Source organism: Suncus etruscus, chromosome 1, assembly GCF_024139225.1.
Source record: "Suncus etruscus isolate mSunEtr1 chromosome 1, mSunEtr1.pri.cur, whole genome shotgun sequence".
Classification (NCBI taxonomy): Eukaryota; Metazoa; Chordata; class Mammalia; order Eulipotyphla; family Soricidae; genus Suncus; species Suncus etruscus.
This window is the reverse complement of record NC_064848.1, coordinates 19,497,634-19,513,684: the sequence shown is the minus strand read 5'-3', so window position 1 is coordinate 19,513,684 and position 16,051 is coordinate 19,497,634. Positions and strand designations below refer to the sequence as shown.

The 16,051-nt window shown below is 39.3% G+C and overlaps 1 protein-coding gene across 1 annotated transcript in view; it reads right to left on the bottom strand.

Annotated features, from left to right (window-relative positions):
* The window catches only part of TPK1 (thiamin pyrophosphokinase 1), a 408,298-nt gene extending 395,408 nt beyond the window's left edge, over positions 1-12,890 (bottom strand). The window contains exon 1 of the mRNA XM_049784170.1: positions 12,826-12,890. Within this exon, the coding sequence (XP_049640127.1) occupies positions 12,826-12,868 (43 nt within the window). The 5' untranslated portion in view covers positions 12,869-12,890. The remainder of the gene's footprint in view (positions 1-12,825) is intronic.
* Between the last annotated feature and the right edge of the window lie 3,161 nt (positions 12,891-16,051).

Sequence of the window (16,051 nt, the reverse complement as noted above, 5' to 3'; positions counted from 1 at the left end):
CTCTAGTAGAGTAATGCTCATAAAAGGAAGAGCTACAATGCCTGAAGGAGAAGCATTATTATATGAGACCTCTCGATTCCTTTCTCTTAATGTTATAAACTTAAAAATAATCAAAGAAAAACAGCCTCAAAAATGGAAAATACTGTCCCAGTCATTTTAAGAAGAACATCTACTTTTCCAGGAATAAATTATAAAAGCCATATGACTAGTATATGTGGAAATCTAGAGTATGTAAGGAAAACTGCTGGTGTTTCTTCTCAATCAGAGAATTACTACTTCCTAATACATGGTAAACACTCAAAAAATTGTTGAAGACTGTAAAGATAGTATAGAATGTAGGGTACCTGCTCTGCACACAGCCAACTTGGGTCCAGTCCAAGCATCCCATGTGGTCCAAAGATCTTCAATTATTCCTCACTACAGAGCTAGGAGTAACGCCCTGAGCTCCACAAGGTATGCAATCCTCCAAAAAAAATATCTTTTTAAATGATGACTATAGTATTTTACTTGGAAAAAGAGAATACAAAGAAGAAAAAATCTGGTTTTGGTTTTGGAATATTTGAAAGCAATTAAGAAGAAAGAAAATGTATCTATATTATTTCATTTGCAACATATGAAAAAATAAAGATTAATTTTCACTTCTGTTAAATGCATATTATTTCCAATAAGTTGTCCAATGATAGTAGGTTTTTTCAAAGACTAAAGCTTCATAAGAATGTCCAAGCAAAAAGGGCCAAAAGCCATCTCTGAGAGATGCCAATTACCTAGAGAATGCTCAAGATTTCCAAGATCTGGGGCCTGAGAGATAGCATGGAGGTAAGGCATTTGCCTTGCATGCACAAGGACAGTGGTTCGAATCCCAGCATCCCATATGGACCCCCCGGCCTGCCAGGAGCGACTTCTGAGCATAGAGCCAGGAGTAACCCCTGAGCGCTGCCGAGTGTGACCCAAAAACCAAAAAAAAAAAAAAAAATGATTTCCAAGATCTGTCTCATTGCAGAATTTAGGAATCACAGCATTTTTACTTTGATTACAAGAAACTGCAAGAGAAGTTTATTTATTTTTAAATAAGGGCTGAAGAAATAGAGCAATGAATAAGATGCTTGACTTGCATGAAGTCAACAGACACTCAAGCCCAAAAACTGCAGGAGTGATACCTTTGCACTGAACAAGGAGTAAGCCCTAGCACTGCTAGGCATGTTCCCCATCCCCAAAGAAAAAAGTGAAAGAAAGAAAAAGTTGTTTCAGCATCAACACAAATAGCAATAGAAAGTCAAAAATCTTATATGCATGACCTGGAGTAAATCCAAAGCCTAAATTCTATGCAAGAGCTTAAAATCAAAATCAAAAACAAGTGCTTCGATACCATAAATGAATGTCTCTAAAGACAATGGTGTGATAAAGATCGACACACTATCACTATAAAATCCATTTGTTTGAGCATCTGTTTGCAACCTACAAAAAATAACTCTTCCTGATGGATTTAACCAAGAAAAATAGAAGATAACATTCATTTGATGGGACGTTAATGTACAAACACATCTTATTTTCTTAGAAAAACCTCAAAAGACATCTGGTAGTACTGCAAAAGATTTGGGCAGGGAGATGTGATCAAGTCTTAACATTTTAACACTGTAAATATTCAAACTGTCTCTACCCTCATCTTAAGTGTTTCATCCAGAGGAATACCATTATTTCCAATAATGCCACAAAGTATCAGTTTGCACTGGCTCTTTTAAAAAAATTATGATTATGTTTAAATTGGCTTTAGAAGCTTGGTTTTCTAAACACATGGAGCTATTAAAATGCTAATATGGAAAGATGCTACGGGGATTTAATACCACTTCAAACACAGGGAATTGATTCTCTAGATGATGTGGAAAAGATGGCTTAAAAAGTTAATGAGATATCACTTAAGGAAAAAGAAATAAGTTGGCCATTAACCGGGAGAATAAACCAAACATTTCCATCATCAAACATAATGAAACTAATTAAAAGAAAAACAAAATTTAAGGCAAATATGAAAACGAAGTAAAATTATCAAGAGAAGTACAACTATTTTGCAGACAAAGTAGGGAAGGCACAGTCAAATGGAAAATAAAAGAGAGACAATACAGTGGATAGGGCGCTAGCTTTTTAGTTGGCTGACCCAGGCCAAATCCCCAACACCTTATATGGCCCCTAAGCACAGCCAGTAGTAATTCCTGAGAGTAGAATCAGGAGTAACCCCCGAGCACTGCCCAAACAAGCAAACAAAAAAGGATTCCAACAAACAGGAGTCATAGCCAGAAAAGCATTACTATCCAATGTAGTAAATTTCCCATGAACAATTATAAAATTTGAGGTCTACTAAGATAGATTTCAGATTAAGCACAGGAGTAAAGTTAAATTAAGGTTTCATTACCATTACACAAAGATTTCCGTTTAAAAAAAGTAGAGCACTAGAGATATAAAATGGGGGTTAAGATACTTATCCTGCAAGCTGCCAATCTGAATTCCACCCTTTCTACATATGGTTTCTGGAGCTCCACCAAAAGTGACCCTTGAGCAGAGCACTACGGTGGATGACCCCAAACCACCAAACAAAAACCAAAAAACAACCAAGTTTCCTAAATTTCAAAGTAAATATACAGTTTTATTTGAATAAAAAGCTATAACGATGTTAGAAAAATATAATCAATGCCAGAAAGATAGTACTAGGTGTGAGGTGACATGCAGCAAACCTTGGTTTGCCACATACAGTCCCCCGAGCACTGCTAGGGGGTGATCACTAGGAGTAACCCATGAGCACAGAGCCAGGAGAATGATCTAAGCACTAATGGGTGTAGCCCCACCCCCAAAGAGCAACCAGTAACATTAAAATTCACTTTCTTTTTATTCCTATGCCACCTTAATTCCACTGGAATGATGCCAGAACCTTCTGTACTTAGCATTCAGTAGAATTTAAAATATGGCCAAATCAACTTAAACAAGTAAGTTTCCAATGTGAAGGCTAACTGACTGGGAGATACGACTCACTCACTATCCCCCCAAATAAATATATTATTACTATTTTTTTAAGCAAAGCAAATGTCTTAAAATCAAACCTTATGTTGATGTCACTTTTCCTACAACTTGCTGAGTGTTTGTAAGGCTTAGTTTGGGGCATAGGAAAGGCATCACCTCAAATTCTTGACAGAGCTATCCACAACCACATGACTTTGTATTTTCAGAAGCCTGCTTTTAGAGCTTTTTCAGATACATGTATCATTGCAAATGCATCAAAACTAGGCCGTAAGTGTGGTTTAGTGGAAATATTCCTGCCTTGCATGTGTGAGGCCCTGAGTTTAATCCTCAGCACCAAAAGAGTTGTCGTGTTACAGAGGGAAGGGTATTTGCCTTGCATGCAGCTGACCCAGATTCTGTCCCTGGTACCCTATTTGTATGTTTCTATGAGCACTGCCAGGAATGACTCTTTAGCACAGAGTCAAAAGTAAGCCCTGAACAGAAATGGGTTTTGCCCAAAAATAAACAAACAAACAAACAAACAAAATAAACAGAATTTTAAAATGTTGAACATATATAATCTATTTTATAAATATCAAGTAATTGATAATATATGCTCTGAAGTATACATGTATTATCAAATTATGTAAAAAAATTAAATGGAACATTTGTCTCAGTTTAGTGTATAAATAAATGATGTTTCAAACATAAGTTTTAATTCCATCAATTCCATTTCTGAGTGTTGTAAAAGCCACACTTAAGGTGTTAGTAATCAATACTAAAGGGAATTGAAAATGTGCCAGAGAACTATGTTGAATTTAAAACTAGTCTGATTTAATACAGAGCCAAATGCAGAGTTTGGAACAAGCAACCAGAAAAGTTATTTTTGGAATGATGATAAAAAAGAAAAGTGGATGAGTATTAGGTACTCTAAAGTAAGATATGAAGAAAGTGAAGAATTAGGAACTAAAGGAAGAAACTGAAGGCACATTCTTGTTTCTGTATTAAAATCACCACCACAGGGGCCAGAGCAGTAGAACAATAATGTGGGCATTTGCCTTACATGTGACCAATCAAGGTTTGATCTCAGGCAATCCATATTGTCCCCCCAGCCCTACAGGAGTGATTTCTGAGTGCACAGCCAGGAGTAATCTCCCTACCACATGGCGGGCCTGAAAGTAGGAGCCCTAAGCCAGAAAGACTTAGCTCCAATCCTTATAGTGAACAATTCCCTGAGCATTGTCATGGCACAATTCCTAAGCACTGAGCCAGGGTAGCCCTGAAGCACCTTTGATAGTGACCCAAAAATAAAAAACAAGACCTTCTGTTTATCTATACATAATGAGTATTTAAAAGGCTCTATTTGAGGGGCCGGAGAGATAGCATGGATGTAAGGGGTTTGCCTAGAATGCAGAAGGATGGTGGTTCGAATTCCGACATCCCATATGGTCTCCCGAGCCTGCCAGGAGTGATTTCTGAGCATAGAACCAGGAGTAACCCCTGAGCACTGCCAGGTATGACCCAAAAACCAAAAACCAAAAAAAAGCTCTATTTGAAATACCACCAAAAGTACCATCTAGTGCTAATCTGACATATTTAATATGGTTTTTTTTTGGGGGGGAGGAGCATGGAGGGGGTGATGATGATTTGGAAAATATACACACGGCCAAGAGATAGCACATAGGGTAGAGTACTTGCCTACCCACAGTCAACATAGTTGACCCAGGTTCTTTCCCTAGCAGTATGCTATATTATTCCCAGAGAAATCCCAAAGTGATCCCTAAACACAGAGCCAAGAGTAACCACTGAAGACTGCCAAGTGTGGCGCACAACTCTTCTCCCCAACACCCCCCAACAAAGCAAAAAAAAAAAAAAAAGAATCAAATTTCCCTGGAACTGGAAATATATTACAGCAAAAGTTTCCTTACATGTGATCAAGCCAGGTTCAATCCTCAGTACTCCATATGGTTCCCAAAGCATCACCTGGAGTGTTCAGAAGTGCTGAGCAAGGAATAGGCATTGAGCACAACCAGTGCTTGAATATTCAAAACAAACAATCAAAAACTCATACCAGTAATCACTGGGGGACTGATTCAGTATCAGGAATTAAACTTAGGTCTCTTGTTTATAAATGATGGAGTTCAGTTCTCTGAGTTGTTTCCCCAGACCCAAATACAGCTATTTTCACTTCATGTATAGATAGCTTCTATTTTTCATAAATGCATATGCACTCTGATATAAAAAATTAAGTTTTAAAATAAGAACAGACTTCTTGTGTAGCCAGAAATTAAAAGCCTTGTAAGTATTTGCTCTCTTAAATGCACACAAGAAATAATTCTGAATATCTTTGATCTTCTCTTTTTAGTTATAAAGGGTTTAAAAAAAACCTTTTGTAAAGTTTCCTAGTTATCAGTACCAAGCATCATGATAAAAAATGAAATAATTACAAGCACTGAGTTTTTAAAACACACCTGTATTACCAGGATTTAAACTAGGAAACATGTGCCTACCTACCTACCACCATGGGCTCAAGGACATTTCAAAAAGAACAGTTGCAGTTGAAAATCTTGTAAATAGGGGAGGGCATGGCTCAAGAGTAGGGGGTCAACTGGTAGGACAAATAGGGAGGGTTACAGGAATGAAAAAACTGGTATTTATACAATGTAAAATCACAATAACAGGGCCAAGGAAAGGTCAAAGGGCAAGTAACAGGCATTGCATAGTGGAGTTCTGACACCACATGGTCCTCTGAGAGCCAAACGAGACCCAAACCAAAGATTAAATAATTATTAGAATACATAAAATGTATCAAATTCTTTAAGATATTGATCATCACAACTCTCCTTAAAACATGTCAGTCCAGCCAGAGAGATAGCACAGCAGTGTTTGCCTTGCAAGCAGCTGATCCAGGACCTAAGGTGGTTGATTTGAATCCCAGCGTCCCATATGGTCCCCCGTGCCTGCCAGGAGCTATTTCTGAGAAGATAGCCAGGAGTAACCCCTGAGCACATAGCCAGGAGTAACCCTTGAGCACCGCTGGGTGTGGCCCAAAAACAAAACAAAACAGAACAAAACAAAACAAAAACATGTCAGTCTCCAAACTTCACAAAGAGAAAGAAGTCAAGAATTAAGGAAATAAATAAATAAAATTGTTTGGCAATCATTTTACAGTATTTACACAAATCAAATCATTACCAGGAACTCCCTAAAATAAAATGTTAAAATATCTTTTTTTAAACTCTTACCAAAAGATTTCTTTATTTTAGGGGCTGGAGCATTAACACAGCCATAGGGCATTTTGCCTTGCACGTGAATGAGCCAGGATGAACCTGGGTTTGATCCCTGATGTCCCACATGGTCCCCCAAGCCAGGAGCAATTTCTGAATGCACAGCCAGAAGTAATCTCTGAGTGTCACCGGGTGTGGCCCCAACCCCCCCAAAAAATATTTTTTTATTTTAGAAAAGATAGGGGCTGGAGCGGTGATGCAAGCGGTAAGGTGTCTACCTTGCCTGCGCTAGCCTAGGAGAGACCTCGGTTAGATCCCCCCGCATCCCATATGGTCCCCCAAGCCAAGAGTGATTTCTGAGCACATAACCAGGAATAACCCGAGCATCACTGGGGGTGGCCAAAAAAAATTAAAAATTAAAATTAAAAAGGAAAGATGCAGGATCGGAATGCGGGTGGAGGGAGGACAAGCTTGGTGATGGGAATTCTGCTGATTCAATGTTAATATGTACCTTAAATACTATTGTGAAAGATATGTAAGCCAATATGGTCAAAATAAAAATTATATATAATATAAATAAAAGGAAAGATGAAGGCTGGAACATTTGCCTAGCACTTGGCTGACCTGGGTTTGATCCCAGGCATCTGGTATCATCCCCCAAGACTGCCATTTAATGAAACAAGAGGTATTCAAGGACCTACTTTTGGTAACTAAGGACAGATTGTTCTGTCCAGAACCATGTGTACCAGATGGTACAGTTAGCAAAACAGAACCATGACCTGGTTCACCAAAATTTTTTAGGGTTGATTAAAGTTTGCTTTATATGAAATGTTCCAAATAGGTGACACCAACTTTCTAACACTTTCCAGCTCCTACTCTCCATTAAAACCATCTACCACAATCTGATTTAACTCTTCAATATGCCACTTTTTCCCAAAGATTCATTTGTTCTCTTCAGAACAATCTTTATCACCATGAAATTTATTCCAGACAACTGAGCTGTCACTCAATATGAGTCAAATCTAGGAATTCTCTGCTTCTTCAAGACCTCTCTTAATTTATACCAAGAGCGCTTTTTCTGACTCCAATGATGTCCATCTATCCCATTCTTTGTCTACTTCCAACTGTAAATTTTCCATCCCTACAGCTCCTAAGTGGCTACTGTAACATATGACTCAACATGTAACTTAAAAGTCTTGTGTTTCCTAATAATGAAGATTCCTCAAAAGACTGGACATTGAGCTCCCATATGATCCAGCTATACCACTTGTAGGGATATACCCTAAGAACACAAAAACTCATTACAAAAATGCCTTCTGCACACCTATATCCTTTGCAGTGCTATAATAGCCAGAATCTGGAAACAACCCAGACACCTGACAACAGTTGAGTGGCTAAAGAAACTATGGTATATATACACAATGCAGCTGTCAGGAAAATGAAATCATGAAATTTTCCTATACATGGATGGACATGAAAACTATTATACTGAGTGAAATAAGTGTGTGTGTGTGTGTGTGTGTGTGTGTGTGTGTGTGTGAGAGAGAGAGAGAGAGAGAGAGAGAGAGAGAGAGAGAGAGAGAGAGAGAGAGAGAGAGACCACGAAATAGTCTCAATTCATGGGATTTAAGAAAAATAAAAGATATTGGGGCCGGGCGGTGGCGCTAGAGGTATGGTGCCTGCCTTGCCTGCGCTAGCCTTGGACAGACCGTGGTTCTATCCCCCGGCGTCCCATATGGTCCCCCAAGCCAGGAGCAACTTCTGAGCGCATAGCCAGGAGTAACTCCTGAGCGTTATCAGGTGTGGCCCAAAAACCAAATAAATAAATAAATAAATAAATAAATAAATAAATAAATAAATAAATAAATAAATAAATAAAAGATATTATTATAATAATATCGAGACAATACAAATGACAGCTGGAGGGCTGGAAAAATCAGCTCAGGATATGAAGCTTACCACAAAGAGTGGTGTGTGCAGTTAGAGAAATAACTACACTAACAACTATCATGACAGTGGTAGTGAATGAGAGAAATAGATGCCTGTCTCGAATACAGGCAAGAGGTGGGGAAGGAGGGAGATGGGGGGGGCATTGGTGGTGGGAAGGTTGCATTGGTGAAGGGAAGTATTCCTTTTTTATAACTAAAACCCAATTATAAACATGTTTTTAAGCATGGTAATTAAATAAAATTATTATTAAAAAGAAAAGGAAAGTCTGGTATTTTCTTTTTGACTCTCCATCAAGACTATTAAGAAGGAATCAACATTTATACCCTTGACAGTTGCTGATGCCTCTTCATAGTAGAAATACAAACATATTCTGTGACCCACTTTCTAAACATTTATAGTACAGATAGACTGATATCAACATGTGAAAGTATCATGCTCAAAGATATGCACTGGAATGTGCAAAATATAAAAATGAGTAATAACCTAAATGTCTACCAGCAAAGTTCATTTGAATATAAATAATTCATTTAACAGATAAATGTGTTGGGTCTGAGAAATATTGCAGGAGTTAATAAGATGGCCTTAGTACACAGCTGACCTAATTTTGATCACTGGCACTGCATACAGACGGACCCCTGAACACCACTAGAAGTAATCCCAGAGCATGGAACCATGAGTAAATTTTGAAAAATATGAACTATGGCCAACAAGAGAAAAGTTAAAACTTAAGACCACAAAAGAGTAAGTGGAAAATGTTGTAGGAAAGAGCACCAAAAATTCCATTTTACCTATTTATTTATAGACACAGAGTTGTAGAATGATCACCTCTGGTACACAAGGTAGAACTTAATGTGTATTTTATTTGAAAGACACTGAACAGAAAGCACATACAAGGTAGTAAAAGAGAAAATATATAAAATTTCATCCACTACCTAAGTGAGCAACTTACAAAACAATTTAGAATGAGTCCAAATTTTTGTATTTAAAATTTAGAATTAGATTTAGAATTTAGAATTAGAATTTTGAAGAGCCCAAATTTTTGAAACTAGGACAATAATATGCTGAGATTTATGTACACATGTAAACCTACAAAACTTATGCAGTTTTAATAATGTTATTTTTCTAAGAATATGAACATGAAAATTCACATTCAAGGATACATTTTCACATTTTTAGAGATTTTAAATTTATTAGATTTTTTTTCACATTTTTGAGTTTTCAAACTAGTAATCATCCCAGAGAGATAATTTTGTACACCTTGCTGTCTAACAGATGCTGCTGTACCAAATCTGTAAAAGCATCACCAGATAAAGCATGCTACAAGTCATTTAAATTCACAGAAGTTATTCAGGGAAACTTGCTTCTCTACTATAGTCTTAAACCTTTGTTTGAAAAAGGGAATCCTCTAAAGTAAAGCTTATTTCAATATTTAATGAACAACTACAAGGTGCCAAGAATTGCTCTGTTATTGTAAAACACTGCTGTGGAGATTGACAGGAAACTGGGGAAATATAGGGGAGTGTTTGGCTTCACCCATTGGTGCTCAGGGGCTGTTCCTTAAGCAGGATCCCTGAGTAAGGAGAAACGTAATGTCTATTTATCTTTTAACTAGGGGATGTGTGAATACCTTGCCTAGTTCAAGACAGTCAGAAAGAGCAAGACATTGAGAGGATTTACCTGGGCCCATACTAGTGACCTTTCATACAAGTAAATTTTGGAGGACAAGGGAATTCCTCCTTCCCTCCCTCCTTCCTTCCCCCTCTCTCTCCCTCTCTCTTTCCAGCCATACCCAAAGATGCTCAGGGGTTACTAGCTCTGTATTCAGGAATCACTCCTGGTGATGCTCTGTGGACCACATAAGATGGCAGGGATTAAACCTAGGTTGGCAACATGCAAGGCAAGTACCCTACCTGCTGTATTATCTCTCTAGTCCCAGGGCCATTTTTTCTAAGCCCACCACATTGCCTCTATTCTATTTTTAATTAGGGGGCCACACCTGGCAGTACCAGGGCTTTCTCCTGGCTCTGTGCTCTGTAATCATTCTTGATGGGCTCAGGGTACCATATGTGGTAGCATGGATTAATTCCAGGTTGGCCACATACAAAGCAAGCACTCTTCCCACTGTACTTATCACTCAGGCCCACACCTTATTCTCATTTTGATCCTGTCTCCCTAGTCCCTGCAATCTCTCCAACTCACACTGCTCAGTTTAGGGCAATCTCTTAAGAATATAAGGTCCATGCCAAGAACTTGGTGTCAAGACCAATGCTTGAGATGACAAAGGAATCTCTAGTCTTCCTTGATGGGACCAGAATAATCCGTGAAAGTCACTATTTCATAGGAATACCAGTAGCTTGCTTTCTCACATTCACCACCCTGCCCCATTCCTGCACAGTTTACAGATAAATGTTTGATTTAAGGAATTCAGCCTCTCCTGCAGTCTTTGAAAAACTCCAGGAATGCTGCTTCAGGCTTACTGTAGAGTCTCTGGTTCTCCAGTTCTAGGACTTCTCCTTCTCATCATTGACCCTGAGACCCAACTGCCTTTGCTCTCCCTTTAAACTTCCTGCTGCACTTCATAACATGCTCTTGACCTATGACAACTCTCTGATACACAAATATCCCTAGCAAGAGAATCTGACACTTACAGAACCTGAAATCCAATGGCATCATATTACTGAGAATAAGCAGTAAATGGTATTTAAGTATTTAAGACTAGGCTTAAATACAAGAAAGCTTAAATATACACCCAAAATTCTCACTACAGCCTTGGTTTTCCTAACCACATTCCTGAACTAGTGTTAATCTGCAACTGTAGAATGAAAACCACTGATCTCCACCTGGTTTATCACTGCTGGACTATGGACTGGTGTACAAGACAGCAATTGTGACAGGAGTGACAAGGCTTAAGATCCCTGAACTACAGTACACATCACATTTACAATTTAGTCTCTCTACCTTAAATACGGTCATTTTTAGCTAAATTCCTAGGTTCTAGTCACAAATCTCTAATACTGGATCAAATGTTTACTCTTGGAAACAATCTGTGTCTCCTAGGGAGGAACTGAGAACAATGAACTTTGATTTATAAAATGTTAACTAACATTGAAAAAGCTGTTTACACATCTGAGAGGTAGTAGAGAGGAGCCCACCAGCATTAAGCACAGAGCACTGAACCAAGAGTAAGCACTGAGACAGTCCAAAAGCAGCTGTGTGTGTGTGCACATGCCAGTAAATAAAATGTCTTTTTCTTTTACTTACAAAAAGGATGTATCATTTTAATAACAATTTATGAAAATTTTTAGCTGCTTTGTCTTACAGCAATGATTAAACACCCAAATTCCTAACCAGGTCAAACACATTTGGATTCAGTCCAATTTAGTCACTATCTGTTTCCTTCATCCATAGCTATAAAGGCATTTATATGCAAGTTAGAAAGAGAGTGAGAGAGAGAAAAAGAGAGAGAGGGAGGGAGAGAGAGAGTGATAGAGTGTGTCATTCATAGAGGCAGGCTGAGAAAATTGGTGGTGGGAAATGAATACTGGAAGGGTGTAGGGATATTGTACAATTGAAGCTCAACCTGAACCACTTTTTATCTCTATCTCATGGTGAGTCAATAAAAAAAATTTAAATCCTAAATAATTAAAAAATTTTAAATAATAATATAGAGAATGACTGCAGAATGAATGCTCCAAGTTCCTTATTCATTATTTTTACATCAAATGCTCCCAAGATATGGGCAAGGAAAAAAAAATCATATTCCAATTAAATCTCAAACCTCAAAAAAAATTTTGTATTTACAAAAATCAACTTTAGAGCCATTTGAAATTGTGCATTCTGTTCAACTTCATGAACTGATAATCCAGTACACACCATTAAAAACTGATACATAGGGGCCCGGAGAGATAGCACAGCGCGTTTGCCTTGCAAGCAGCCGATCCAGGACCAAAGGTGGTTGGTTCAAATCCCAGTGTCCCATATGGTCCCCCGTGCCTGCCAGGAGCTATTTCTGAGCAGACAGCCAGGAGTAACCCCTGAGCACCGCCGGCTGTGACCCAAAAACCAAAAAAAAAAAAGAAAGAAAGAACAAAAAAACCTGATACATAGACGTTTTATTATTTACATTCCCATCACACTAGTCGATTACAATACAGGAGAATGAATGCCACTGATGGTCTCATCAAAATCCATCCTTCCTTCTCCTTCTAAATGAAGGACCCTAAATGATAATTTTGTTATTAAAAAAAAAAAAAAGGAAAAGAAAATCCTCGAGTATTACACCTAAAAAGCATTTTCAGAGGGCCACTGGACTCATCTCTTCCTGCCTTAGTCTAGGCCCTGCCAATGCTTTTGCAAACACACTGTGTGACCTTGTGACAGCTAAATTGCAAGTGCCTTCTAAATTGCAACTGTTCTTTGGGGTTCTAAAAATTGCACGGGCCATCTCTGCTGGGAGCGCTGAGTTTTCTGCTAAGGGGGGCAAGGAGGGCCTCGGTGGCTTTCTGAGTTTGTTTGCAAGGTTCTGAGTTTGCAGCCTTGAGAGAAAAGCCGAGTGGGGAGTGGGGGGAGAGAATGGGGTGCAGAGGAGCCACTCCGGGTCCGGAGGACAAGCGAGAGGCGTGTCAGGGTCGGTCAGTGTGCACCTTGGGAGGCGATACCGTACCGGTGGGCAGCAGAGGCTCCAGCGGAGTAAAGGCACGCTCCATGGCGGGCTACTGGGCTCCGCACTGAAAAGCAAAAAGCACGCAATGAAATGTCACGTCCCGATGACCCGCACACAGTCCCAAGGCGTGCACCGATCTGCCGCGCGGCACGTCCGGCAATTGCCGGGCTGGAGCCACGCGCACACGCCAGGGGCCGCCCCGCGTCTCCATCCTTCGCCATCCGGGGATCTAGGGCGGGAGAGGGGCGGCCGTGCCCGCCCCGCGCATCCCGCGCCACCCCGCGGTCCGCGCGCTGACGACGCACTTACAGAACCAGCAGATGAGAAGCCGCTCAACCTAGCGGGGAGGCTGAGCCGAGGGCGATCGAGAACTCGGCGCTCGGCTGCAGTGCCTCAGGCCCAGGCGACCAGCGCGCGCGGCTTAAGGATTGGCTGAGGCTGGGAGGCCACGCCCCTTCCCGGCAGCTTGCGCTCCACCTAGCCACGCTCGAGCGCATGCGCGCGCCTGGCGCTCCAGCCTACCCGGAACCGAAGCACTCTTCTTTCTCCTGTTTCTCCCCTAGCTCTGCCCTCCAAGATGCACCTGCTCTGCCCTTGAATTTGCTCTTTGATTTCTGCACAGGCCATCTCTGCATGGAATTTTAGCAAGGAAAGGACGCCTCGACTTGCCCCAAACCAAGCTGCAATTTTTTTCTGGCCATACTGAGACTTGGAAAATCTGGGAACTTTGCCCCCCCAAGGTTCAGAAGGTTCTGTCCTTTGTAGGTTGCATAGATCCTTACCTATACCAGTCCGTCCCCTATTTTCTTGAATTTGGGGGAGTTAAGAATAAATGGAAATTGGGTCAGGGAGATGTAATACCGTAGGGAGGAACCTTGCTTCTCATGTGCAGATTCTGATTTGATCCTCCACCCAGTATTATCCCTAGAGCCGGAGAACCTGAACATCACTGGAAATGGCGTTCTCTCTCTCTCTCTCTCTCTCTCTCTCTCTCTCTCTCTCTCTCTCTCTCTCTCTCTCTCTCTCTCTCTCTCTCTCTCACACACACACACACACACACACACACACACCTACACACAGTGATGGAGCATCAAAGGAGCCATAGGTTCCTGCTGGATGTAGTCCCAAAATAACAGCAACAAACACTTTTTTTTTTTTCTATTCCTATCTTCTTCCCCTGCCCTGCACACCATCTGTATCTCACTTTGAGATTTATAGCACATTAGCATCTTTGGACATCTTATGAAAACCTGAAAGTAGTCAAGAAGCTGTTTCTGAACCTGGAATGTCTCCAAGAGTTGGAGTGTGGAATACTGTTTTCTTGGCACACATGTTAAAATTTAGATAAGCAGAGTAACTGCCAACAACTGTTGGGGAAAGCTACAAGGCTTTAAACACAGGTGCTAAATCTTGGCTACAACAGTGTTCTTCCTCGTCTGTACAGAAATGGTTTTAGAGTTCACAGACTTCAAGTCACCGACTCATGGAATTTAACATTGTTTTCCAGAAATTCAAACCGTTTTCACATCTTCAGAATGTCTATCTCTAGTCTATTCAAACTCTAGTTCCTAAAATATTTCTAGCTACCCTTAGGGCATGTCCACCTAAGTATTTCACCATTACTTCTGATTAAAGTGTCTAAGAAAAGGCGTTCATCTATTCCTCCTGAAATCTCTTTTGGGGGATCATTATTCTTTTATGCTCCTTGATACATCATTTGAATTTGTCTTTTATTTCGACACATAAACTTTTGTCTCCAACTTCTTTTCTGTTGATCACTTATTCTAGCCTGTTGTGGTCAGTTTAGATCAAGATTCTATCAGCCTTGTCATTTTCTCTCTTTCATACATTAAGTTTCTCATTATTTTAAAGTCTTATCTAAAGTATTATCTTCTCTCATATCTTCCCTGAGATTCACTCAAGCCCCTCACAATTAATTTCCTTTAACTCTGTAATATCAACACGTTCTTTTCTGCTTCTTAGTAGTCTTTGCCACAGTCTGAGAATATGGTTTATTTTTTAAAAATTTTATATATACTAGCTATTATATTTCATCATAAAAACAGAATATATCTTAGCATACTTCTTTAACTTTGTTAATGGACAATAAAGATAGAGAAATTCTCTAAATGTTAAAAATTGTTACTGTAGATAAAGAGAAAAAAGCTATTAAATATGCAGCACATGATAAAAGCTAAAAGATAAATAGGGGGTAAAACAGGTCATTTAAAAAACAATACAGAAGGCCAGAGAGGTGAGATAGGTGCTTACTTGCATGTGGATGATCCCAGTTGTTTTTCCAGTATTGCATTCAGTCTCTGAACATTGTCAAACCTGATTACTGAATGAAAAGCCACGTACAAATCCTGAGCACTTCTGGCTATAGCCCAAAGTCCCTCTCAAAATTATATAATATTACATAAACCCAACTCCAAATATATATTATCAAAGAAACTGATGAAAATATATTTGCTTAACATGTAATTCTATAGAAAAATAATTTGCCATATCATGGCACTATAATTCTATTAGTATTATTCCATTCATCTCTATTTATAGAAATGCTATTCTTGCTGTTCCTTGTAAAAGGCCCAAGTTTATTTAGTAATTTAGATAGGAAAAATATGATGAAATTAATCTTGTCTATGTAACTGCATTGTTTTGCAATGTTTGGCTCAGGAGCTGGATAGGTAAGATGCTTGCTTTGCACTTACCTAACCACTTACAGTCAGTCCCCAAGAATGATCCCTGACCGCAATGCTAGGAGAAAGCCCTGGACACAGTTGGCTGTGATTCTAACCATTTTGTACTTATTAAGATAGAAACCTATGTGGTCTCAAGAAGGACTTTTGAGCTTTATCCTATGTATTTCAATTATTAGGAAAGAAGAGAAGAATAGAAGATACGAGACCTGTCTTATTGAAAAGATGTTAAAGACAAAAATGCACTGAACAATTAAGGAGATTATTTTATTTATGCTGTTACAATACGAAATATACTCAATTTCTGAGACCAGAGTCTGTGCTTTGATTTGTACAAGAACAACACAAAATTCAGGTGAAAATGAAAATTTTCACTCCTCTGAACCCTGATAAATAATTTAAAAACTAAAAAGTAAATTATGGTAACATAAAAAGAGAACAAGTCTTAGTCTGTGTAAACCAAACAGAGCCAGGAGGAAGTTGAGGATAAGTCCCAGGCCTATCAGATGCACTAGTATATTTAA